This window comes from Lutjanus erythropterus, chromosome 24 (genome assembly GCF_056507025.1).
Source record: "Lutjanus erythropterus isolate fLutEry1 chromosome 24, fLutEry1.hap2, whole genome shotgun sequence".
In the NCBI taxonomy this organism is placed as follows: domain Eukaryota; kingdom Metazoa; phylum Chordata; class Actinopteri; order Lutjaniformes; family Lutjanidae; genus Lutjanus; species Lutjanus erythropterus.
Genome location: NC_139340.1, coordinates 10593933 through 10621868, shown reverse-complemented (window position 1 = coordinate 10621868; position 27936 = coordinate 10593933). Strand labels below are relative to the sequence as shown.

General features: G+C 42.0%; 1 protein-coding gene across 1 annotated transcript in view; it reads right to left on the bottom strand.

The window, feature by feature from the left end:
* The window catches only part of xirp2a (xin actin binding repeat containing 2a), a 61449-nt gene that overhangs the window by 1533 nt on the left and 31980 nt on the right, over nucleotides 1–27936 (bottom strand). The window contains exons 3-8 of the mRNA XM_084713278.1: nucleotides 22638–22795; nucleotides 14144–14281; nucleotides 11848–11931; nucleotides 11549–11618; nucleotides 11100–11203; nucleotides 907–10162 (exon numbers count right to left, since the gene is read on the bottom strand). Coding sequence (XP_084569404.1) covers nucleotides 907–10162; nucleotides 11100–11203; nucleotides 11549–11618; nucleotides 11848–11931; nucleotides 14144–14281; nucleotides 22638–22795 — 9810 coding nt within the window. The remainder of the gene's footprint in view (nucleotides 1–906; nucleotides 10163–11099; nucleotides 11204–11548; nucleotides 11619–11847; nucleotides 11932–14143; nucleotides 14282–22637; nucleotides 22796–27936) is intronic.

The window sequence follows — 27936 nt, the reverse complement described above, 5'->3', positions numbered from 1 at the left end:
TAGACATTAATGTAAGCTACTGCAAATTACAATCCAACATAGAGTGATAACAAAGGTTCAAATAATAAATGAGTGATGAGTTAATATCTACTTGGGTGTAGAGAGAGTAATTCCTGTTCTATCTATAATTACTATCAAATGAAATGGCTCTCACCAGGAAACTTTCTAGGAAATTGTTAGGACTGTTAGGATTAGGAGATCACCAAAAACGACAAAGCAAACTTTACTTTAACTGAGTTATAAGTGACAAACAAAATAAAAGTGCAATAACAAGACAGTGTGGATCCTTGTAGGTGTTAGAAAACACACTTTAACAAAATTTAACACTGTAATTAGTATCACCATTAGAGCTGCAATTAATTATCTAAAATGACTTGTTTTTGAAGGATTAGGAGTGATTATCATATTTCCTGCAAAACCTTTGCAGTTTAATTGAATCATCTTTTAAAAAGTGACTTTATTTATTTTCATGAACATGAAAGGTGAAAGCTTATCTTCAGGTGAAGAATAAAAACAAATTTAAAGTGTTTTTTCTTCTTGCTGAGGACATTTTGAACCATTCTCTGCTGTCTCACGATGAAAACAGCATCACACACACCCAGAGATATTAGTTCAATATGTTCACGTCACTGCCAGCTTCACACATCAGAGGCATGAATAAACAGGACAAAGTGTAACCCGTGAATATTAAAATGTGTGAAACTGACAGCACGTAAACTGGAAGCTGCTCTGAGCTTTAGTTTCAAATCAAAGAAAAACACATCAAAGGGAACCACGTGACACAAATAACAGTGTCAGACCAATGTTAATGCCTCTTTTCTTTCCACACAATGCAGGAAAACTTCAAGCATGTTAAACACACCGTCACGCCTGTTTAGTATCCTCATGCTGCACAGCCCGGTTTACCCATCACGACGGTCTCCTGCTGGTGCGTTACGAACTGCGAGGTCCTCTGCTCTGTGACACTGAAGCCCAGGTTCTGGAAAACTCCCTGACTCTCAGCCCACGACTGCTGGAAGTTCCTCAGCAGCTCCTCGGTGGAGGCCTCGGGGGGCACGGCGACCGTTGGGATGCTGCCTCTCACCACGTCGGCATAGGATGGAGGGCTGCCACGGGTCAGGGAGCTCCCAGAGTGCATTTCACTCCTCGACTGCCTTGTCATGTTCCCGAAGTCGTCAACGGTGCAGAATTGCTCAGTGACTGCTGTCATTTCGGAGCGACCCACCGGCTCGGAGTAGGCTGACTCAGGTTCTCTTCTTTCTATTTGTTCTCGGAGCTCTCGGGCTGCCTGAGAACTGTGCTCACCTGTCTCAAACACATCCTTTATCGCTTTGACGTTGAATGTTGGGATCTCTTCAGTTCTTGGAGTGTGTGGCTCAACCTCTGCCTCCTCCGTATCACTCCCCAGCCTCTCTGTGATCACAATCGGCTCTTTTCTGCTGTAGACTTTCGGTTTAGGGGATTCAAATCTGTTCACCAGCTTGGACAGGTCAACTTTTGGGAGATCCTCTTTCAGGAGGTCAATCGTGATGGTCTCTGTGCCTTCCTCAGCGTCAGGCCCCAAACGTTCAGGGATATCGATGGGATCCTTCCGAATATATGTCCGGCTCACCTCAGCTTTCTGCGCCTCCTCAAAGAACGACTTTTTATCCCTCACGGTCATCATGGAATCCACCATTTCCGCAACGTCCACCAGTCCTTGCTCACTTCTCTCTGTGGGAGTCTCCCTGTCACCAAACGGGGAAGACTGTTCCCTTTCAGCGGCAAAATACTCCGGCACTGGCATGGGAGGTGGAGGAGTCGCGCCAGTTCGAGACAGCTTTGAGGTTGTATCCTTCAGTTTCATCAGTTTCTCTGAGCGGCTCAGGGTGGGAGACGGTGTGGCCCTGCTGAAAGTTGGCGTGTATGTCTTACGGGGAGGAGGCGGTGGAGTCCCGACTGATTTGTAGGGCGGAGGAGATGGAGTAACTCTGAGCGGCGACTCTATTCTCCTCGATTCGATGCTGATAAACGTCGGCGATGGAGTGCGGATGCTCGCTAACGGCGAGGACACTCTCTGCTCCACCGCCTCGGTTAGCTCCTGATGCGCTTTTGGCTTCTTCTCCTCCACCACCTTCTTTTCAGTTTTGGATGATCCAATGCTAATCTTTGATATCTTTGTGGTTGCTCCACTAAAAACCTTCTTGTCTGGTTTTGGAGGCACCAGCGGAGGCGCCGGCGGAGGCACCGGCAGTTCCTCCTTTTCCTTCTCCTGCTTTTCCATGGCTGTTAAGTTCTCACCAAAAAATGTGAGCTTTGCCTGAACAACATTTCTCACATAAACCATCATCTCCTTCAGCTTTTTCTTGCTTTGCTGTTTAGTAATTTCACTTAAATTCTTCTTCTCATCTGAGCCCATCACCCAGCTAGGGAATTCGCTTATAATCATCCTGACAGCGTTGGAGTCTATTTTGCTTGGCGTGCCCTCCAGCTCTTTTATTTGAGTAAGCAGCTTTTGCATTACATTACATTTCTCTAAATCTGTGATTTCTTCTGAATTAACCTCCTCTTTATGAGCCATCTTCCCCATCCCTTTCACAGACACATCCTTAGGCTCACCTTTGGACTTGGCTGCCTTTATCTGCATTTTATTTGTTTCTGCTGCCTGCTGCTTTACTTGCTGTGTTTGCATCTGAACAGCCTCTTGCTTCACCACGCTCTCAGTCACAACCACCTCCTCGTGCCTCTGAATGTGCTCTGTCTTCATGCTCTGCTGACTGTGCGAGACAGACACATGGCCTTGTCCTTGATGGCTTGCTGCAGATGTTATTTTAGCCATCTTAGGCATTAAAACAGTAACCGATGGTGACAGCTTTACTTCACTCTCACTCTTTTGCACCTGCTTCCCTTTTTTCATCTGAATCTCCACCTCGCTTTCCTTTAAAGGTAAGGTCATCTGACTTTTCTTCTCCTTGACCTTCATTTCTGTTTTCATCTCTGTTCTAGCTGACGTCACCTGGTTGCTTTCCTGACTCACCTTTGTTTCGCTTTTCTGTGTTAAGTTACATTTCTCTTGCTGTGAATGGATTTCACTTTTCATTGACTCCTTTTGTCCCACACTGTCACATTTATCCTCTTTCTTCTCCACTGGCATCTTAAAGGTTTTCACCTTGAAACTTGGAGTTACCTTTGGAATTTTAGTGGGTTGAGAGGAACTCATTTTCCCCTCCTGTGTCACAGGCACATTAATATTCTTTACATCTTCGGCTTTCAATGTGACCGCAGTCTGGCTTTGAAGATTTACATTTTCTTGGACAGCACTCTGTGTGGCGGCGATAGACTTGGCGCTGGATTTCTTAATAAACTGCTGCTGCTCCGTGACTGAAGAAGAAGCGACCACGTTCGAGCATGACTGGGTGTCAATATTTGAGGCCTGAGAAACAGAAACAGCCTGATTCTTGGGTGCAGTCTGACTCTTTTTAACATCAGTTGAAGCAAGTGTTTTTTCTGAGTGCTCGCTGGTAACATGCTTTTTATCTAAGGCCACATTTGAGGATCCAGAGGCTGATTTCTTATTAACCACTGAGATCACAGGCTTGCTCAAAGGAATCTGGGAGGGGGCTTTCTTGGCAGGTGACTCTTGCGCTGATATTTCTACTTTGGAAACAGTCTTAGCTTCTTCTGTCTTTGCTTTTGTTGCTTCTGTGGCCACTTCTTTTTCAGAAATTTCAGCACTGGCAGCAGAGGAGATTTTATTAACTGGTGGAGAAGTGGGAGTTGTGACATTACTCCTCTCCTTTTCCTCTGTCTCCATCCTTTGCTGGCGAAATCTTTCCTCTGCAAGCATGAGAGGGGTTTTAAATTTGCGAGCATAAGGCCTTGGCTTTGGTGCCGGAGTGGGTTCGGGAGTTGGAGGCAGTTTAAGTGGAGGGACAAACGCTTTTTTAGGAGGCTGTGGGCTTTCTCTTTGCATTGGTTTCACAGCGGGAATGCTCGGTATCTTTGTTTCAGTTGTTTTTGACTCCGACTGAATCTGCTTGCTTGTTTCAATCTGCTGGGTTGTTTCCTTTTTCACTTCATGAACTTTCACTTCTTCCTTATGCTCTGCCGACACAGTTTTTTCTTGATCAGCAGGGAGCTGAGGTGGAGGTGGTGGAGGCGGTGGAGGAGTCGGCTGCTTTTTCTGCCATTTTGGTTTAACTTGTATGGGCTGCTTCGGTGTTTCTGGCTGCTTGGGCACTTTGAATACAGGCCTGCCGACGGGTTTCACCAGTTTCGCAGGGGGAGGCTGAGGCATTGCGTTGAGCTCTTGCTGCGAGGGAGGCGGTGGTAGAAAATCTTGTCCTGCCACAGAGGGCGGAGGTGGAGGAGGTGGAGGAGGAGGGAAGAATTCTGGCTCAGGCTCCATGGGAGGTGGAGGGGGCGGAGGTGGCAGGTCGCTGTCCTGCCTCATGATGGTGGAAGGAGCCCGGGATGATGCTGGGCTCTCCAGCACTGGCGATGGCGGCGGAGGGAGGGAGAGCTCAGACTCTGAGGGTGGAGGCGGCGAGGAGGGAGGAGGGGGGAAGTGAATCTCCGGCTTCGCCTTTTTAATCACACCTTTCGCCTTCATGTCAAGGTTACGGTAATCACTCTTCATATTTTTGACATTCTGCTTTTGCGTGATTGCCTTATTCTCTGTTTGCTTTTGAGATGTCGACATTTGCTCGGACACGGTCAAATTTTGCTTATGCGTGACAGTTTTCTCCGTCACCGTCGTCTGCACCTGTTTGATTGTCTTTGTCTCGCATATTTGCTTGTTTGAAACATTCATCTGTGATGTGTTTTGCACCTCTTTCATCACACTCACATCAGCTGTTTTCTTCTCTGTTTGATCATTACTAGACATTTGTTTATTCTTTATCATAACAGGCTTGGGAGCTTGTATTTTCTGTGCGGGCAGCGCTTTCTGCTTCTGTTCTTTTATTATGCTCTTCTGCTGAGAGGCCCCAGTAGTATTGTCTGTTTTGGCTACAGTAACAGAGTGGTCCTCTTGGGTTATTACCTGTGTTTTCACCGATTTGCTTTCGTTGTGCTTGTGTGTGTGCTTCTGTGACTCACCGCTCTGAGAAAGGTTTTTCACAGCGGGGGCTGGATTGACTGAAACACTCTCACTCTTAGATTCATGTAAGCATTCATGCTCCACTTGCTTTGCACTTAATGGATTTTTCACGGGCACTTTTGCATTCTTGGAGGAATACATACGTTTTGGCTTCGAGTACTGTTTTCTTTGCATTAGGCACTTTATCGCTCCTTGAACGTCGCCTTTTACCACCTCCTCTTTTTCCACCTGTGTTGTCTCCTGCCCTTCATAAAGAGATTTTATTGATGTTTTCACATCTCCTTCAATGCTCCCCCTGCGCTGTACTCTTTGAGAAGCTGTTGGCTCTAACAAGAGCTGGATAGTGCCTTTAACATCCCCTTGTTCACTCACTTGATGCTGGTAAATCTTTTTCTCGCTCGATGCCTCATGTAAACTTTGCATGGCTGTGTGGATGTCTCCTTTGACGATCTCCTCTTTCTCAACCTCTTTAACCGCTTGCTTTGCTTCCTCCAGGGACTTCAGGGTGCCTTTGATATCACCTGGCACTAAATCCTCAACAGTTGCCTCCATACTGGTGGTTGCAGATTTCTCCAGTGACTCGAGAGCACCTCTGATGTCTCCCCTGACAATTTCGGGCTTTTCCATTTCTCGGGCTTGACGCTGAGCCTCCTCCAGAGACTTCAAAGTATTGGGAATGTCTCCTTTGACCACCTCCTCTTTCTCTATTATCACTTTCTGATTGATGGCTTGTGTTAGTGAGTCCAGGGCAGCGCTAAGGTCACCTTTCACAATGTCCTTTTTCTCCAGGTTTCTGTAGTTGACCTTAGGCTCCGTCATAAAGACTTGAACAGTGCTGTTGACGTCACCAGGAACTATATCGTCCTCTGCCACTGTGCGACCTATCTGCTGCTGGTTCTTCCGCAACAACAGTTTGGTCTCCTCAATGTCACCACCAATAATATGCTCCTTTTCCACCTTTTCCTGAGCCTCATCTGGCTCATACTGGAGCTGCTTCAGGTAATCCAAGGCTCCCGACTCAATGCATGTGGAGTAAAAGCTGACATTACCCCTCTCCATTTCTCCGATCTTTATCCTTTTAGAGTCTTCTTCTCCTGAGTTGGAGAGAAGACGGTGAAGGGTTTTGCTGACGTTACCCTGAATGATGTCCTCTTTCTCCATGCTGGCCCTTTCCCCTTTATTCAAGAGGGAGTAGATAGTCATCCTCACATCTCCTTTCTCATCCTCTTGAATGAGAATGCCACGCTTGGACGAGCCCTCGTTCTTGAGGAGACTGTTTATGGCCTCTTGAATGTCACCGCGGATAATTTCCTCTTTCTCAACATTGATTCCTCTTTCCTGGTTGAATAGCTGCTTCACTGTGGTGTTGATGTTGCCCCGCTCCTCCTTGTCAATAGTTATCCCCCTCTCAGTGGTCTCCCTGCGGTTCAGGAGGTTCATCATTATGTTGCTCAGATCACCTCTGATGACCTCCTCTTTTTGAATCTGTGGAGCCTCCTGGTTCATGAGTTTATATTTTGCCATGCGAACATCACCGATCTCATCTGTCTCGATGAGAATACCTTGAGAGTCCACCATTTTCTGACTGTAAAGCTCCTCAAGTGTCTCTTTGATGCTTTTGCCTATTATTTCTGTCTTTTCCATTCTGCTGTCATTGAAATCATGGAACGGGGTGGTTTCAAACAGCCATGTTGTTGTCTTCACATCGGCCTGTGGGATTTCCTCTTTTGTGACAACAAGCTCTGTGCCATCAGTCTCTTTGATACTGTCAAGGGGCTGCTTCTCAAAGAGCCAGACAGACTGTTTGACATCGCCTTTCATTACTTCCTCTTTTGTCACCCTCTCCATGCCATCATACTCTGCGCCTTCGCCGCGAATCTCATCAATTGTGCGCGTTTCAAACATCCACGTGGCAGATCTGACATCCCCTTTTTGGATTTCGCTCACGCTAACAGTTCTGATGTACTTTTGAGACATCTCATCAGTCTCGAATCGCTGCTTGTTTGTCTTTACATCACCGCCTTGGATATCTGCGACTGTTTTTGACCTGACTTTTATTTCCTCTGTAATTTCATCCAGAGGTTGTGTTTCAAACCTCCACCTCGCAGAGCTAACGTCTCCTTTGTTGGTGCCTTCCTCAGTCACAGCTTTAATTACATAGACCTCCTCTGAATCTCTAATTGAATCCAGCGGCTTTGTCTCAAACAACCATCGGGCCCCCACCACGTCTCCTTTCATAATTTCTTCCTTAGTAACTGTAGTTACTTCATGGTAATGACCCTCTTTGTCGCGGATGGCGTACAGAGGCTGACTTTCAAACATCATGGTGTAATTTTTCACATCTCCCTTCTCTATTTCATCTCTAGAGATACTAGTGAGTTTGGAAATATCAGTCTCAGTAGACTCATCTTTAATTTGATCCAGAGAGTAGGTCTCAAAAATGAAGCGGCCTTTGTCAACGTCGCCTCCCTTAACATCAGTCACAGTAGTGCAAATCTCCCTCGCCTCATCACGGATTGCATCGATTGGCTGATTCTCAAACATCCAGGTGCAGTTGACCACGTTTCCCCGCTGGATGTCCTTGGCCTGCTGTGTCTTCAGCCTCTGCATCATCTCCTCAGAGGTGGAGCTCATTATGTCAGAGGAGCGATTCTCAAAGATGTACTTCATCCTTGAAACATCGCCCGACTGGATGTCGATTTCTGTAACTCTCCTGAAAGAGCTGCTGTCCTCCTGTCCTGTGAGGTTTTCGAGGTTCTCTGTTTCAAAGAGGAAGCGGGCCAGCCGCACGTCTTTTCCTTGGATGTCCTCTTGGTTTACAGTGCAGGTTTTCAGGATGGTCTCGGACTCAGACTCTGTATGATCGCGTATGTTGTCAAGCGTTTGCGTCTCAAAGAGCCAAGTGCACGTTTTGACATCACCTTTTTGCACTTCCTGGATATCTGTCTCACTCTTTTCCACCTTTTCATACAGCACATCCATTGGTTGAGTCTCAAACAGCCACCTGCAAGTCTTAACGTCCCCTTTCTCAATTTTAATATCTTCTTTACTTTTATGTTCTTCGTCCTCGGAAAAAGATTTAATGGCATCGAGCTGTTGAGTTTCAAACAACCACTTGGCTGTTTTGACATCCCCTGACTCAATCTCCTGTTTGGATATACCTTTAATGAGTTGGAACTTATTGATGCTTTCATCAAATTCATCAATAGGACGAGTTTCAAACATCCATCTGCAGCTGCGGACGTCTCCCTTCACAATCTCCTCACGCCTGACAGTCTTCACCTCATGGTAATGGCCAGAGCTGTCTTGCATAGCATACATTGGTGTCGATTCAAAGAGAACTCTGTTGGACTTGACGGATCCACTTGTGACACCTTCAACTTGAATTTTCTGTGTTCCTTCACACCTGCTTAAATCCATACTTTCAAACCGTTCTTTATAGTTTGTCACGTCTCCTTTGTCAAGAGCTTCAACATTCACAGTTCTTGTAATCTCCTTCTTCTCCTCCCTTATATTCTCCAGAGGCTGGCTTTCAAAGACCCACTTTTGATGCCTCACGTCACCCTTTTCTTCTTCAGACGCCACCATTTTCTTAAGTTTTCCCACTTCAAGCAGTTCTTTCAGATTTTCCATGGGTACTGTTTCAAACAGATGTTTGGCTGATCGGACATCACCTCCCATAATCTCCTCTGAAGGTAAAGGTCTCGCATTGCTGTTGTCTTTCAGAGTATCCATAGGCTGAGTCTCAAAAACCAGACAGTGCTTCCTCACATCAGCACCAATTATTTCTTCCTTTTGATTCCTGGAACTCTCCCACTCCTCATCGTTAATGGTGTCAAGAGTCTTAGTCTCAAAAAGCCACCTTCCTTTGTTCACGCCACATTGAACATCGTCCTCCATGGAAATACGACATATGAGCTTCACCTTTGCAGGATCTTTGTTGATCATATCCAGAGGCTGGGTTTCAAACATCCAGCGTGATGTCTTAACGTCTCCTTTCTCAGTCTCCTCCCTGCGGATGGTGGTGATCTCCAACATCTCTCCAGAATCCCCCCTGATGACGCACATGGGCTGGGTCTCAAACATGCGAGTGGTTGTCTTCACGTCCCCTTTGATCTCTTCCAGCTCAGACTTCAGGTTTAGGAAGTGGCTCTCCTCAATAGTTTCTGTTTTACCCAGGGAGTCCAGATGCTGGGTCTCAAACAGATATCTCGCGGTTTTCACATCACCGCCGGCGATGTCTTTGGTAACGACAACATCTGTCTCCTGCTCATCTTCTTGGTAGATCTTGTTCAGACAATCAAGTGGCTGCGTCTCAAAAAGCCATGTCGCAGTGCGGACGTCTCCTCTCGCCAGTTCGGCTGATTTTTGTGACTGTTCATTTGCATCAGTAGTCTCTGTCCCCAGAGCATCCATGGGCTGAGTCTCAAACATCCAAGCTGTGTATCTGACATCTTTGCCAGCAATGATTTCCTGTTGGGCGATATTCCTCCCCTCGTTCTCATCCGGGGTTTCATCTTTGATCGTATCCAGTGGCTTGTTTTCAAACATCCAGCGCACGGACTGCACTTCGCCTCTAAGGATCTCTTCCCATTCCACAGACTCTCTGTCAGGGCTTGAACACCCACTGTTGCCCTCATTTTCAAACATATAGCAGGCCTGCTGGACCTCTCCCACCATTTCCTCACTTTCCAGGGCCTTCTTTTCTGCTTCAGTGAGCTGACTCAAGAAATCCTCTTCCAGGTTCTTTCGAACCTCTGGGTGAATGTGCTTATAGAGGCGCTTTAGTTCAGCCATTCTCTTGTTTTTAAAGTACTGCTCTTTATTCACACTCTGCTTAACTTCAGAGGCTGACTCTGGAGGTTGGGAGAAGGTGTACTCTGGGGTTTCCTGCAGCAGGTTTGATGGCGGGGGAGGCAGGTGATCTGTCATCTCATAAGCCACTGATGAGGCGGCTTTAGCGACTGATGAGCCAGTGGTGGTCTTTACGGTGGAGGAGGAGGTGTCATAGCTTGTCATGGTTGAAGTTTTGGAGGATTGGTTTACTGGTGTCCATTGAAACTGGTTGAAGTCCACATCAACCTGTTTTTTAAGTGGTTTTGGTTAAGGAGAAAGAGACTGTGAAGCTTCAACTTTCAACCTAAAATAACAGTTATAATGCTGCATTTAAAAAAGTCCTGCATTTAACACTAGAACCACCAGTAGTTGCTGTACACCTAAAACAACCAACAGGTAAAATTTATATTGATATGATATAAGAATGTTAGAGAAAAACTTTGATCATGCAACAATATAGTGTAAAGTATAAAGCTCTATCATGTAGTTGGGTAAATTTTACCCACTAGTTGTCAAAGGTATAAATGCCTAATTTTTTAACCTGGTTTTATCTTGACAATTCTTATAAATAGGAGGTGCATAACACACAGAAGTCTAACACTAACTAGTAATTAAAGCTGCCAGACAAATGTAGTTAAGTTTAAAGTACAATATTTGCCTTTTACATGTAGTGGAGTAGAACTGTAAAGTTGCATAAAACTGAAATAATGCACTTGGTTACATTCCACCACTGGTTATTTCTATGATTTGTGCAGCTGAGTCAATTTTATTTTCCAAAGCTGGAAGGAAAAGCATCAAAAACAAACCTAATTTGGATGTAAATGCACCAACACAAAGTCATCTCGAGCCTGTCAAGCCTGGACATTTTCAGTAATGCACGTTCCTAATTACTGCCTTGATTGAAATATTCATTGAAGATCACTTTAACTGCTGACAGTAATGTGAGTTTTTGTTTTAGTCTGGATTTTTTTTTTTTTTTAATACTGAGGGGGAGAAAAAAAAGTTTAAGACTTTGTCCATGTAATGACATGATGTCTTTTATCCAACCCAATTTATTCTCCATCAGCTCATGGCATGCGCAATTTCCTTTTGATGATTTCATGATGTGGCCTCATCTTCATACTGATACCTCATATAAAAACCCAAACTGAAATCTATTTAGATAAACAGACAGCATCATTACCTTAATTTCCTTGGCTGGTGCAGCTTCCTCAATCGTTTTTTCATACTGCTGCTTCAAAGCCTGAGTGGAAACCTTTGGTAGGTCCTCTCCTCCAATGAGCATAACTGAATTAGACACAAGAAGAAGGCTGCCTCATTAAGTCATTCGCACTGAGGGAGCTCAGGGGGATTGGAAAGAGAAATAAATCATTTCATTAAAAACCTGAGTAGTTTTCATTTTCTGAAACCATGCAGCGGTGATTGCCCAATTTCCACTTTCCAATATTTTACCTTCCTGACTTTGCCCTGATTAGATTTGCTGCTATGCACTGAATAGAAAATCATCTGCAGTCATTCTCGTAGCTCATCCCTTATTCAGCAGTAGTCGGAACAATCATTAATATACAGGACACAAGCAGTGCTGTGATAAAAACGTGCAAATTACAATATAAAAGGCATGAGCAGAATAACCTGTTTCATTGTAATGGTTTCCGTAACTGGCTGCCACATTGTTGTGGTGGACTCTCTCATCATGGATCACCTGCGAAAACACAGTGGCAAATCATTAGTATACCAGCAACTGCACTGCAGCCTCCGACTGTTTTCAATCAGAGAGGAGTTAAGGGCTTGGCATGAGGCTAATTTTCTATATAGGGCACATAAAGTGCAACACAAAGTTGTGAAATAACTAAAGAACTCAGAGAGGGTTTATTATCAGCCTGTCAGAGGTAAGATGCTACTGTACAGCTGCTGAGTGTGAGAGCCAGTACCTCTTGATTGTTAAAGAGGGTGGTGGTGGGGATGACCTCTCTGGCACTGCTCCTCACTGTCACCTCTGAGGAGCTCGACATCTCCTGTCAAACACAAGAGAAATGTGGACACGCTGAATCCTTCGCTCACTGAAAATGCATGCACAGACACACAAACATGGCATGGAAGCTAAGCACTGGACAACAAAAGGTATTTTAGATAATAAAATCCTTAATGAGAATATTACTTATCGGAGGACAAAAAACATCCTGACTAGAAAGTGGCTCCAACCAGATTTTCAAACATTAGAAGACTGGTTAAAAAATTATTTATGAAATATGCATAATGGAGAGACTAACAAGTTCTATTAAAATGCAAACATTGTTTTGTTCAAATGTTCATAGTTACTTAAAATCAAATTAAAGTGTAATTAATTTAGACAAGCCTTAATACAATTATTTCAGCTATGTTTATATTAGTGTGCATTTATGTGAATATAATTTATGAACTCAAATTCTTTAAATCTACATTTTGAAGAACTTCCCTGATAAAAGATGCATTTCAGGAGTGCTTACATTCACGTGATGAGTACTGAATGAAGTAGAAAAATAAATCCATCAAATGAAGTTCTCTATTTTACTATAGGTATCACTTGAACGGTGCTGGTACTGGTATTGGTCTTGTCATGTTTTAAATGATATCCAGCCCTACAGTGAGCTGTAAGAAACACTGGGAAGGGGAGTAATTTTTATATTGTTACAGTTAATAAAACTTCCTGTCTGGTAACAGATGTTTTCACATTACAGAGCTGCTTCTGTGGGAACTGCTAAGTTTAAATTCCACTGAAGAACGATTTCAGTATTGGAGAGAAAAAGCAATAGATTACAAAAACTCTACAAAACTGCATCAGCCATTTCCTCCAGTGGGGTTCATGCAATTTGTAGGAGATGAAAGAGAAATATAATATTTGAGCTTGTATCATCTGCTGTTAACATGAAAGATACATGGAGGGTGGGGGGTGCCCAGTACTTCTGAAACCACTTATGTCAGGATAATAATCTCTTTTCCTGATGTACAACCAGTTTTAAAACACAGCTCAGATATTATACCTGAGAAGAAAACTTGAGCGGAAAGTGGTTCGCCGCTGAAGCACAGAAGCAATAACTCGATCAAACAGGCACTTCCCCTCACAAACTCCTATGTAAAATTTAGCATTCAGCGAGGTCGGTGCGCGCTCGATGAATCCACTCTGCTTCCCGCCTGAATAAGCAGATGGGGGAGAATGCATGGAGGAGTGGAATTGACCTCACTTCACTCAGATCCGGCCCCGTCCCAGGCTGCTAACGTGTTCTGGCATTTTGCTCACGCACTGGATGACAGTGCCACGCAGACGAGCAGAGTTCAAGGTGCCCTCTTTGATTTGACCTACAAGAACGCCTCGGAGTCGCAGCCCGAGCAGCCAAGTTTTTCCCAATAAAGAGCTACAGTAGAATGTAAATCGCTCTGTGATTTTCTCACTTTACACAGAGCCCCCGAACAGAGGAGACAGCAGTACTTTGTCTTCCAAATTTACTTTAAGTAGGAGGAAGAAAAATGCATATTCAATATCTGATGATATTATCACATTTGTACTCCAGCCTCACTTCTTTCATTACTCTGGCCTCATGAGAGAGGTGTTTCCTGCATAAGAAGATTTCTGTGAGTATTCAAGTTTTTGTTTTCAAAGCCTACAACAACCTTAACCAAAACCTTAAAGGAAAATGTTAGAAAGTTACTGCTACGATTACCCAGGGGCCCACAGCATCTATTTAAAGGGTATGTTCATATTTCATTGCTAAAGTCAATCATATGACTATGGCACAAAATGACACCAGAGACCAAATGGTACAACAAAAAGACAAAAACAATGACAAAAGCCATGCAGCTCCTGCAAGCAGACACAAAACACTTAACGCCCAGAATGCAGCAATGGTGCCCTTGCAAATCCATTAAAATGCATGAATCCCATTCACAGTCATACTGTTAGCAGGAAGGTTAAGGTAACCTGCCATTTTCAGTGTGCAGATTGCTAACTGTAGCGACAGGGACACATCGAACACACTGATAGCAAAAGGAGAGGAGAACGTTGCCTGAAAAGGTCGACCAAATAAGCATATTTCTCAAAATGTCAAACTACTGCTTCAAAAGTTCTCACCTTTTCTTATGACGAACATGCAGAAATACCATCTTCCATTCACACGGCTCCATCCACAGCTACTGTCACATACATGAATCTACCCTGCAGCAGATTTTTAGAGAGCATGATTACATTCTCACCTGGACAGATCTCTGCTCGAAATGAAACTGTGTGACGGTGGACTGAGAGGACGAAGAGGCGAACTCCTGGTTCTCAAACTGCTTCTTGACGCTGGCCAGGCCACCAGGCAGCGAACAAGCCTCTGACTCATCCATCATCTGTGAAAACAGAACAGAAGACAGATGCAACAACATGAAATACACCTGGAAATCCATCTGTGTACGTATCATACATTAAACACGCTGTAAACGGACAGGTTATTCGAGATTTAAGAGATTGTGTTTGACCTTGGTGAACCAACCCTCTCTCATTGATTGTGAATATGTTATACATTCACTTATGCAAATATAAAACTGAATGAAAAGGCATTATGCTAATGCTTTTAGAAGCATCAGCGGTGTTGATGTTCTTTCAAACGTGGTGTGAATACTGTAATTTGAAGACATTAAAGGGATAGTTCAGATTATTTGATGCAGGGGTGTATGAGGTACTGCAGTAGTTGCTGCTCTGGAGAAGCGGAGGGACACCAGCACAGAAGCTAAGCAATGAACTGTGGAGAAGGTCTGGAACAAACCTTAGAAAAAGGTCCACCTTAAAAAAATCAATATCAGTTTAAATGTGTGCTATACTTAGGATAGAGTCTCTATGCTGCCAGACAGCCATTTCTGACCAGAAACTGCTGCCCTCTCCAAACCAAGTCAGAAATTTTACCTTGAAGAACACAGGAGTCGCTGGTCTACTGCTGCTTTGATCTGCTGGTTTTTTGTGTGTTACTGTGTGACTTTTTAAAACATTGAAGTCAGACGATAACACGATCAAGCTAACAGTCTGAGGCAGAGGCAGACCAGCAAACTGGTGTTCTGCAAGGTAAAATTTGGCTTATAGATTGGTTGTTTCCCACCAGAAAAGGCTGTCTGATGGCAAAGTAAAGTGGGCCCTTTTTTTCAAGTGGCTAAAATACCTAGTTTTGCTAACTCTGTCCACAGCAGTACTTTCTTTAGCTTTGATGCTGGTGCCCCTCTGGACTTCTCCAAACTAGGTGGTGCGAAAAGCAGAAGGCGAGGTAATGAACATAAAGTAAGGACACACAGAGGACATACAATACAACCAGCGGAAAAGAAATGAAGTCATTTTTTGTGTTTATGTCTGGCAGAAATCTCAAAAATAGCAAAGATGGCAGGCGCCCAATTTTAATGGATTTACTTTTTCCACATCTATCCTGCAACGGAGAGCGAAACATCAATAGAAAATGTAGTCTTTCAGATTAGTCAGTTTAATGGAACAAAAAAGCTTTTCGATACTTTTCATTGAACCACGGAAAGAATTATTCCTTAAAGCTGAAAAATAGAAAAGCCTGGCCTCTTTGCAAAGAGGAGGAGGAGGAGGAAAGAGGACGACTTTCTAAATCTCATCAGTATGGAGGATGCAGTCTTCATCGTACGAGATCTGGGCAAGAATGCATCCTGACTATTTGATACAATAATCTCCTTCTGGGATTGTCAATTACTTTCCTAATAAAACATTTAGATGTCGGCTTCTGCATATATGGCTTCTTGGAAACAGCAATATATATGAGAGGTTTGTTACTCTGTGTGCGTGTGTGTGTGTGTGTGTGTGAATGTACCATATGTTGGACACACACACCCCGTCACCTTTCCTTTTTAATGCAAATGAGGAGTACAATGTAATTTGCAAGTTATTGGAGAGGAGTTGAGGCCGGTGACATTTTATGGCAGGGCAGCATGTTATCAATATTTTACTACTCGAGGGTACAGCAGCTCATTTGATATGATGTGAAATCAACATGTCTCATTTAAAATGACTGCTGGAGACATAATTAACACCTGAGCATTCAGGCAGGTTCAAACAGGAGGGAGTCTGGTGTCTGATTTTAATTTGTGTACTATAGAATCTCTTCTCTCCGTCTTACTCACCTGATTGTTTGGAATCGTGTGAATAATTACAATCAATACAGACAGAAGCACTGAAATCAGCCTTTTCTCAGAGAAATTGTGCAATACTTATTTGATTCGTTAATTACGTCTTGAGAGGAAATGTAAAAAGCATTAAATAAAAATTCAGATTTGTATTCTGAGTCCTGCAGCAGCAGAAAAAGCACTTTGATTCAGGCTGAGCTGTTTTACATTTTGGGTATTACGCTTATTTGCTTTGTTGCCGAGGATTAGATGAAATAAAATCAACACCACTCTCAGATCTGTACAGAGACGGTTTAGATTAGCAACTAGATTAAAGGGTAACTTTGATCATTTTAGACCCTATTCACACAACTGTGACTGTTAAAGTATATCCACTGAAAGTTTTTGCCACTGACGGGCCACGTTCTTCACATGTATTTCATCATTTGCTTTGCAACATTTATTGCATGTCAGTCGGTCCTGGGAGAGGAATCACTCCTCTGTGGCTCGCCCTCAGATTTCTTCCTTTTTTTACCTGTAAAAAAGCTCAATTTAGAGAAACAGTAACTTTATCACTGTAAAACACACCTATTAAAACTCGACAGAAACAAAATAAATTCATCAAAAACGCGCAGACGGTTGGAAAGACAAACTTGGTTTGCTGTTCCAACAATCACCAACTCTTGGCTGAAATAAAGCCTTGATTTCTTCCCGCTGCTTCTCTGATGTCTGACCTCTTCTCACAACTTCCCCAATATTCTCACACCTAACGCTGTGAATTAAGGTTTAATTTCAATCAAACTAGAGTTGCTGATTGTTGGAACAGTAGGAAGACGAGCCAAGATGTTCTGGTGAGGTTTATTTTGCTTCTGTTGAGTATGAATGAAGTCTGTTTCACGATGATCTGCAAGTTAAAACGGCTTTATTTTTCAATGGAATCTGGTGGCTTTCATGAAGCTGATCTAAAAGCTGTTCCTGGTTAAACAAAAAGGATTGTAATCTTTAACAAAAAGGTCTGTCTCTGTAGGGATCCAGACAATCTGAGCCTGTCAGTGGCAAAAACAAACACTTTCAGTGGACATACTTTGATGGTTTGCAATTGCCCATGGCTGATGGCTGCAGCGGTCTCACTCAATACTGGACCAATTTAAAAACCATTTCAAATAATGTCCCTATTAGTTAGACAAAAACTAGAAAATAGGGTCCAGATTGAAAAGTACTGAATTTCCCTTTAACCAAAACTGAAGTACAATAGCTATAAAGAGTTCTTTTAAGACAAGGGAAGATTGTAGTTCTGATTAAATGTTAATAATCTGCTGTGAGTGCCTGAATATAACGGTAATAATAGTTATCAACATTTTCTTTGCATTCATAATCCTGATAGATTTTGTACAAAACGTATTTGCTGTTGTAGAAGACTGGTCGGGTGTGTTCAGAGTGATTTGTAGGAGACAGAGTCTGAGGGATGACAGACCGGACAGAACGGTGTCCATCAAGTCTTCTGCTATCTTTAAACACCTTGTCACTCGCGTGTGGACGTGCAGACAACAGCTGCAAAGGTATAGGGGAAAAACAAGATTCCTGTGCTGATTCCCTCTGGCAACTTGCCCACCCACCCAACACCTCTACACCCCCTCCTCAACACACACACACACACACACGCTCAGCTGTCAGTAACCACGACATGAGGCTCGCCACTGAGTACCGAGGTTGCACACTGGCAATCACTGAAGTGAAGTGTTGGAGGATGATTCAGTGAGCCGCTGTTTAGGAACACTTCTGCCTTTCGATTGGTTAATATTAAACTATCAATTAAAAAAAACTATAGAAGATTTATTGGAACTGTTATTTGAATGGTTGTTATGTGAAGGATAATTATGTGTTACAGCCATTTATAAAAGGCAACAAGCCGCTTGAGGTTGAAGTTAGTGCAGTTAGAAAAGCACTCTGTGTTATGTTAACAACACCTCTCATCTACTCTGAAACGGCTGTAAAACTCAGCCTCAAGTGGCTTGCAGGTCTGTGACAGTTAATGCACTCACTGAAAATCACCACTTACACTGCGAAAATTAACTAAGGCAGCACACAAGAGGACAGCTTATTATTACTATTACTATTAATTAGTTCAGGAATATCTAAATCCTTTATCTTTATTTATTTATTTTTTTAATTCTGTGTGTTTTAGTATAAAACACAGCCTCTTGTGCGTCATTACGTACAGTAAGCTTTTGTTTCTCGTCACGTACAAAGACACCAGAAGGTGGCAGGTTGCCCTCTGCAAACGCACTGAAGCGTGGCCTGATGGATGATGTGCTGGACATTGATTATTTATCATCTAACGGGCCAAAAGATTCAAGCACTGGATGTGAATCTTGGATTACTGTATTTAACCCTGCACCAAAATAGTGGAAAAACTCAAACAAAGTTTTTGAGTTTTGAAATAAACTTTGAGAAAAAAAAAAAGTTTTAGAAAAAAAAAAATCAATAATAATTGAGTAAATCCATTACAGTCAAAGTGAAAGTAGTAATTTAACTTTTTCTATTGCAACCATTTAATTTTCAAGCACCAAAATAATAATTCAAACTCAAGACTTTAGGAAAGCAGGTTGCCTTGAAATAAGAGTTAGACAGAAAAAATATGCTGAATTAACTCATTACATTACACTAATTAAATTGATCTAAATCCAGATATTTTTCTTAAGCGGACTGTTATTGTTATTCATGTTGAATATACTTATTTTTTCCAGTAATTTCAGATTAATTTCATTTATAATTTTAGCTATCAAGTTTTATGTTCATTATACGACTCATTTGGATCAATTAAATGGTTTCATTTATACAAAACTGAGTTTAATCTAATTAAATCAGTAACAAAAAAGGCGACATGGAAAAAGAGGTAGAGATATAAGAAGCCAACAGTACTATAAAAGGCGACACTAAAATTGGATAGAAACAACCCATTGTCTATGGATTTGTGCTGATCGTTGCTCATATAATCAGCCAGGATTTTTAAATCGTATACAACAGAACTCTTAAATAAACTGCAAAGCTGTAGGATCTTGAGACGATATGAAAAATAAAGTTGTCTTGCAGCTGCAAAGAAAAACTGGATGCTGTTTCATTCCCAGTTTAGGGGGATATCGTGCGCGTCTGAAAAGCAATGGAGTGCAAAAAAAAGTTTTCTGCAGCTGAACTTTAAATGTTCGGCGAAGAGAAAAGCGCTCATTCATCCTGTGAGACGAACGCCGTATGAGAGGAAAAATGAGTTAAATAGCCTGATGATGTCAGCTCAACCAAAATATCAGTGATTGAATAAGATATGAAAATCAGTGTGGGAGAGTTGTGATAAAACCTTTAAACTCCTTTGACAAGATTGATTCTGCAAACAGATAAAATATGATTTATCGGCGTACTTAAGTACCTATTACTGGCTTCTTCAATTATGTCACACTGGACTGGAGCTGCTGTGAGCCATTAAAGTGAGGAAAATACATATCAATGCAGGAGGCCACTGTGAGAAAAAGAAAGGTGAGCTCATGAAAGGTATCATGTTGTTGCAGCTCTTTTAGTCTTGATGGTGAGCTGACTGGAGAACTCTGGGAAAGTACATTATATGAAACGAAACATGTAATTTTCAGCGGTGTCGCTTGTATTCTATTATACCTGCATTAAACCTCAGTGTGGGTCTTTCATATATCAGGAGGACAAAGTGTTCCATGCTTCCATGCTATAAAAGGTTCACAAATCTTAAATACAGGCTTTACACTGTGTTCAGGCGACACAATATCAGCCTGGTTATCGCCTGAACCAGCAGACAATGGGTCAGACCAGGAACAACATTAGGCGCTTGGCATGGCAATTGTTCATTTTATCCTATGCAGTGTCATAATTTGTGTTTTCATCCAAGTGTGTTGCAAATTTGAACAGAACTTCAAGTGAACTGGCAAAAGAAAATGTGAATGAATACTTGCTATGCAATAATTAGGATTTGGTTCATCAAGATAAGCAGTAGGTGGCGCCAATTTTCAAGTTGGAAAACCACTAAATCAATGCAGAGGAAGAAGGTGCAACAAGATGACGTAATTAAAAAAAGCACCAGTCAAACCTCAAACTGAAAACAATGTAGAAAACACAATGGAAATGTGATATATTATGTGAAGAAGGTTACATCAGATCTGTGAGGAGCAGTCATGGATAGAGTCTAGGATAGTTCTCTTACACTTGTGATCAAAATCATTCAGATCCAGATACAGATCATTTAGCTGGTTGAACAGATACAGATACAGATAATTGGTGTACTTGCATGTTGTGAAGTAATGATTGGTCAGCAACGTGTAGCATGTTTCTCGGCTCAGAATTAATGACTATAATCACGTTATCTGACACAGTGACCATCAAACGTCTAACTGATATCACAAAATGTTCAATCAGCCTTCACACCTGGAACAAACGTTTACATAAACCTGCCTCAAGTGGCCAATCAGCTGACAGACCGACAGACACTTTTGCCTGCTCCTGATGATGGTTTGAGTGTTTGAAGTTGTCTCCGTCCTTTGCTGGAGTAACTCTGCTTTTATAAATTTGATCGGTTTGTCCAAGTTTGCCAATTAGAGTCACAACCAGGCCTTATCAAACGCCGCTTTTATTTTAAAACAGATAACGCTGGTATGCTTCTTAGTGAAATTTCCATTAATTTGTTTTGTTCCGTGGCTGTGGACCACAGTTAACAAGGAAAGAACAGAGATTTTCCAGTAGGTGAGGTTTTATTTTAGATCCAGAGCTCACTTGCTGTAATGGCCTTGGCTGACTAACTGCTCACACAGTTGAATTATTGGGTTTATAAAGTGCACGCAGGCTCTTCAAAGCCGCTGAAGCTTTTTGGTCCACGGTAATGACTAATGACTCAGGGATATTCAGAAATGTTTTTTTTTTGTGTGTTTAATCAAAGGAGAGATAACGTGTGAAGGCCTGCTGATGTGCTGCTGCCTGTGTGGGTTCAACTGAATTTGCTGCAATATACACAGCTTGCTCCTCTACATATGCAGCTAAAATCACTCTGTAAGGGTTATGGGTGGTTTTGTGCCTCTTCATAACAAGATGTGTGTGTGTGTGTGTGTGTATGTGAAGCTACCACTGCCTGTGTGTTATCAGTGTGTACATATGTCTGTAAGGACTGAACAAAGTCAACAGTTTTCCATTATCACTCCGAGTTTGACTCTATCAGTGTGTGTAATTGACTGTCTAAACAAGAATTAATATATAGGTCATCTGATAAAAAAACAACCTTTGAAGAAGAGTTTTTCACATTTAATATTGAAATTACATTAATCAAAATGATAGAGTTGTGGATTTAAAGTGTCTTTCATCTAATAATGTTGAATACTTATGGCTTTGTAAAACATTTGATTCTGATTGGTCAATTGCTGCGACCTAAGGTCCGTTATGTCTGAATATCAGACTGTTGCTATGGCGTCAGTTCTGATCATAGACTCTGGAGGAGCAGTGACATCATTTTTTATAATATTTTGTTTCAAATCATCAACAATCTTTCGTAAGCAGCTATGTAACAAGCAGGGATCATGTAGAACAAGTGGGTGATCATTGCAAAATAATGATTTCCATTTCACGACAGGGTCCTGCATCACATCACAAGTTAACAAACCATGTGTGTGAATACCAAATACTCACATCCTTAAGTAAAGGTACTAATACAACAATGTAAAAAAAAGTCCTGCTGAAGTAAAAATAAGTGAAGTACAATCAGAAAACTGTTCTGAAAGTATCATCAGTTAAAGTACTGGTCCTGCAGACCCCTGTGGATAATACTATAAATTATGATATTAGATTGTTAATGCTGATGCATCAGTGGATACACCATTACTTAATTTAGTCTAGTGGTTCCCAAACTAGGGATCAGGCCCCTCCAAAGGGTCACCAGATAAATCTGAGGGGTTGTGAGGTGATTAATGGAAAAGGAAAGAAGAAAAAACAGTTCTGATTAAGGGTGCGCCGATTTAGCGGCCACCGATCGCTATCAGCTAATATTCTTTCTAAATTGTTGGGTAGATTTTCCATTCGGCGAGAAAATCTTTGAAGGCTGTCCACCATACTGGCCAGTAAATGTCTGCGACAAAACAGTCATGTAATAAGAAATGATGCTGAGAGTCTCAACTGAGTTTAGCGTCATTTTCAGATGCACTGTTTCAGGTGGAAAGCTTCAGCACTGAACCCGTCTTATGATTTTATAAATGTATGTTGAGAAATGAATGATACGTCCTGGTGAAACGCCGCGCTAGATGATTCCTCATGACTCTCAGTCACACTCTAGAGGTTTGGTTTACCCATCCTGTGCAGAGTCTTCTGACACGTATGATGAATAATCCTACCATCCCACCAAAGCCCTGTAGCACCCATCCCCCTTTCTCCTGTTCGACAGTGTAACCTACAAGCAGGACAGTGTCAGTGACAGCACATTTGGTCATAAACATCAGTAACATCACATTGTTAATTCAAGAATTTCAGTCTGCTGTCTCCCTGGCTGCCTGCGCACATCCTCACCGCCATCTCCAGTTACATTCGTGTGGAAGTATCGTCTTACCGCAGCAGAGGAGGAACTGCTGGTCTCTTTCTTCGTCACGGCTGCCTGATACATCGCCAGGCGCTCCTTCACCGACACCGGCTCGGCCTCCTGGTCCTCGGCGCACGTGGCCCAGTCCTCCGGATATCCTGACTTGGATCTACCTGTGCTGCCTGCAGCTACACAAACAAAGAAATCACCCTTTAAGATGTGAATACTCTTCAGTGACACATGCAAATCAAACCTGTCCTTTAGTAACTCGCATAAGGAACAATATATATGGCTTTTCTGACACTAGGTGTCATTTGGTTCTGTAAGACTAACAACCCTTTTTATCCAAAAGATCCTTTTTGGAAGAGTTCTTCAAGTGTTCTTTGTACTATAATATAAAAGAGTTCTGTGCAGAGTGCCCTAAGTGGGTTCTAGATAAAACACATGAAATATAAAAGAGTTGTGAGCACCCCAAGAAGGTGGACAGATTTTAGAAAAAGCCCCTAGAGAGTGTTCTGGGTGGAGCTAGTACACTATAGAAGGGTTCTCCTTTAGAACCCCTCATCTGGTTGAAACTTTTCGCAGATAATTCTGGGTATAACCCTTCATGTTGGGTTTAGGTAGAACTCTGAAAGGTTTCCAAGCAGAACCTTTAGAAAAGGTTCTACCAGGAAGCAAAAAAGGCTCTCAAATGGGGATGAGTCAAAGAACCCTTTCTGGTTCTAGCTAACACCTTTATTTCTAAGAGTGTTGATATTTTAACCTAGAAATGGCCAGAGGGAGACAATCTGTAAGAAATATCGACATGAAACTGAAGCGGCGTGCTCATCAATCACGGCGCTTTACTTTATGATACTTCATACCGCTCGGCTCATCCCTGCGGATAGCCAATTAGAGAACACCACTGATTTTACATTTGACTTTTCTGCGCTACAAAGCATCATTAGGAAACAGAGAAGTCTCCATTAAGGCTCGGTATACACCCACACTGGACCTTTTAGCTCTTGGCATGTTTTCTCTCTCTGGGCAACAACACCGTGGGATGAAAGAAGACCCTAAATAGAAATTATTCTCTCTCATTATATGCTCGCACTGTAACCCTTTGACATTTTGAAAATCCTCCTCCTTGCTTTGTTTTTGCACCAGGCAAGCACTTACATACTTTTTCCATGTGTATGTGTAGGCTACGAGCATAACTTTAGCTTAAAGTTGAAGTTGGCGTGAATTGTGCTTCAAAACAGATTCATCTTTGTTTGAAAAGTCTTAGAGCAGCTGCTTCTTAAATGCATATGGGTCCAATGAAGGTGTCCTTGGTGCTGCAGTACTATAGAGATTAGTGGTACAGTACATACCGTCCATGCACGGCTCTGCAGAGAAAGCTATCTAAATGTTTCTCTCAGCCCACTTATAGTACATCTATGACTACACTGGCTTGATATAGCCAGCTCCTGTCATCAGCATGAAGAAATCAAACACCCACTGGTTTGATCTCTGTATCTGGTTGATAAAACCACATGGTTCCCGGCATAAATCTGGTCTAAACGTCAGTTCACGCCTGCTTTAAAAATAGAGGTTTGTAAAATCAGTTGATTTAAAATTAAATAAAAAATAAAAGAAAAATTTCCACATTGACATATGACATATAGTTTATTGAGTTGTTAACCTTAACTTGAAGTTTTTGGTCGCCTATCACTGGTATCGTGTCCCCTCTTCCACCTCCAGTGGCTATAAATTACAGATGACGCCTCAGGAAAGTTGGTGAACATGAATAATAGAATGTGAAATAAGCTTTTACTGACATTGTCTGTGATCATGATTTCCATTACTTTAGATAAGATTTTTCTTAGCAAAGGTTGTTTTTGTTTTTTTTTCACCAGTGACAAAAACAACTCCCATAATCCAACTCTACTCCATGGCATCTTCTACGTATTTCCAGCTGGAAAATTAAAACAATGCATCATCCTTACATTAGTTCAATTCAGAAATTAGACTTTTAGGTGTGAACTCACCCTTAATCTTAAATGGAATTGATTTAAACTGCAGGTTATAAAATTTTTATAACGGTTCTCTCAACAGTGTAATCTTTAACGTCCACTTGATGTTAGCAGCACAGACCTTGAGCTTGGTGATCAAATACTTCTTGCCACAATGCCCCTTGGGAGTTGAATATAACTTCTTCACTGATTTTTTTTTTATGAGCACAAGCTTTTGAAACATTTGTTAATCTTCTGTACTGACGATTTAACGAGGACAGTTTCATGTCCATCGAAACTGTCAGTCATGTAATACTTTCTGTTGGAAAAATAAATGGGACTTTTACTTTGACAACTAGGGGGAGCTGAAAAAGCCCCTTACAATTCACAACTGTACAGCAAATTGCCTTGACAGCGCTGACCTTTGAATGGAGAGCTGCAAGGTCCAAAATGGAGAAAGTGTCGACTCTCATTAGCCGCGTTGCATCATTTGATTTTATTTAACTCGCTCTGTCGTAGAATAAACTGCTCCACAAATGAGGAATGGATTGCAGACAGTTATGAGACAAAAGTTGATGGTAGCCTAAAAATAAGACTTTTGAATAAGAAGTGTGGATTTATTGCCCCATTAGCAGCCAAGCTAACGATCTTGTTAACTGTCAGTTAGCAAGCTCATTAGCTCCTTGAGAGAGCTTTCCCCCCCGTTCTTCAGTAACTATTTATTGACTGAAATGATGTTCAGTCCTGAGAAACAAGTGCCAGTGGGGTAAATGACAAAGGTTTTGGGAGCTACTGTGATTGGCGAGCACAAGCACGTTCCTGGGTTTGTTAGCTGTTTACCAACTAGCCCTGAAAATAGCTCATGAGTCACCGAGCCTCTTTAACCAAATATTTTGCAACAATGCATGGATATATTTGTGCCACGTACTGGTGTGAGCGCTCCTTAAAACAGACGCCGTGTGACAAGACCATGCTCTACTCATGGCACCAATTTTAGCTTTCTGCTACGTCCGGCGTGTTAGTGTAACCAATAACGCGTCAGGGAGAGAAATAGCCTGCCGGAGACAGCAGCGTCTGAAAATAAGCAGGGATTTTACCCGCAGCATCCTATAAATATGGGTCAGAAATCCTACACCTGAGGCTGCCGCGGTGTAACCTAATACCGGCTCGATGACAGAAACACAAGGATAATGCTCTCATTTATCACCCGAGATAAATGTTGAAGTCATGGTCTGGAGCTGTCACAGCGGCAGAGACGCGAGGGGGTTTTGATGCCTGAGAGCGGTGACAACAACGCTTTGGATATCTCTGGCTTCTGAGAAGGGCATGCCTTATGCAAAGCTGCCATAACACAGAGGTGAGGTAACCGGGGCTCCGAGGGGGGAAGGAGGAGGCTGACTGGGGAAAAAAAATAAACCCAGCCTTTTTATAAATCGGCTCTGTCTGCAGCGTCATGTTCCCCTGTGACAGCTGGGAGATTTATGGAGTGGAAGTGTGCGTAAGAGAGGAATAAAAGGAAACAAAGGAAACAAAGTAGAGGCCAAACTGAAGAACTTCTAATGAGATAGAACACTTTCAAAGATTTGAAAGTTGTTTCACCATCTCCCCATGCTACCACTAATTAGTACTGGCACCAACGGATGTTTAATTAGCATTAATAATAGCTTTCAAACACTGTCTCATTGCTTAAGATGCCCTGACATAATGAGGGCCAAGCCTCTGTTTACAGCGTGCCATTGATATCAGGAAAACAACTTTTCCACAGGCTTACACTCATAACCTGTGTCATGTCAGCTTGTAATGGCGAGCATATACGACTGATTAGGCTGGGTTGCACCAGTCAGGATTAAATTTTAATCAACCTGATTAAATCATAGTTTAACTTTAAATGATGCTGCACCAAACCTTAAAACTAACTTAAACTTAGGGAAAAAAAATTAAATTGAAACATCAATTTAAACCTCAGTTTCATTTTTACCCTAAACCTAGATTAAATTTACTTCTGTTGCACCAAAACTTTAAACTTCAGTTTAAATGTGATTCATTTTCTTTTTCAAGAAAAATAATTCTCAGCTAAGCTATGATCATGTGTTGGCTCACTAGGCTAACCAAGTCTTAACTCCTAGCCAGCAAAAAATATGCCATTTTTCCTTTTTAGCAGCTAGCAAATGATACATTTAATTTTTTTTTTAGCTAACTAGCAAACAATGTAACACTTTGTTAACTTGTTAGTTAGCTAACAAACAATGTAGTTTTTATTTATAAATTCTTGCTTGATAACAAAAACATAACATTTAAACGAGCAAATAATGTAATGTTTTGTTAACTTTTTAGTTAGCTAGCGAAAATATAACTTTTTTCTTTTTTTTAGCTTGCTCACAAACAATATAACCTTCTAAAAATCAATTAAGCTACAATGCAGCATTTTGTTTAGGAATACAGAGCAGAAGAGAGTTAACCATTTCCCTCCTCTTTATGCCCAGACTGACAGCACTCAACTTTATTTTTTAGGTAACAAATTCCACATTGCTTAATCATATATTCATCATGTATTGATTAGTTAATGATTCAATTTTTGTTTACTTAACTAAACTTTTTACTAAACGATTTACTTATTTGTAAAAAATTAGTTTTTAATTGTGCAACAGGGCTCTGCTTAATGTTAAATCCGCATTTACTCATTTTAGTCCCAGTTTTGCTAAATTCTGATTAGAACTAATTTTAGATTAAATTATTCTTTGTTGGTGCAATTCAGTGTGCTTAGAGGCACATTCACCACCATGCTAACTATTTTTTTCTTTTTCTCAGTGTATTAGCTTCTTATCTCTTCACTGCCACAGCGGCAGCATAAGTGACGGCAGTGGGCAGACAGGGAGAGGGGAGGGGGTAATGGAAGCAGGAGAGGCCAGGAAAAGTCAACAGGGAGGGCCATGCTGCTGCCGCCATGCACGTCTCAGTGGCTATATCGAGCCCAGCCAGGGGCCATGACCTCCCTGTCACTGCCTCCTCGCCGCTGCCTGCGCTAAAGCGATCAGAGGTGAGGTGCTGCGTCGCCCGCTAGCTAAAAGTGGGGAGGTGAAGGGCGACCTGGGGTTTTGGAGCAAGAGCCAACAGAGGAGAATGTGTCCAGGAAAGTAGGAAAAAGAACAAAATAGTAATTTGAGAGTTTGAGGTTGCAAAAGAAAGGCGGCCTGACTTTTGTAGCTCAAAGCTAAATCAAGGCCCATAGATCTGTGTCAAGCAGGGGCCGTCCGCTAATCACAGAGGTGTCACCCCTTTCTCTGCCCTCTCCACACAACAGAAGCCTTAAGCAACCCAATTTTCTGTTCATTACTTACTGACCAAAGCTTTTGGCT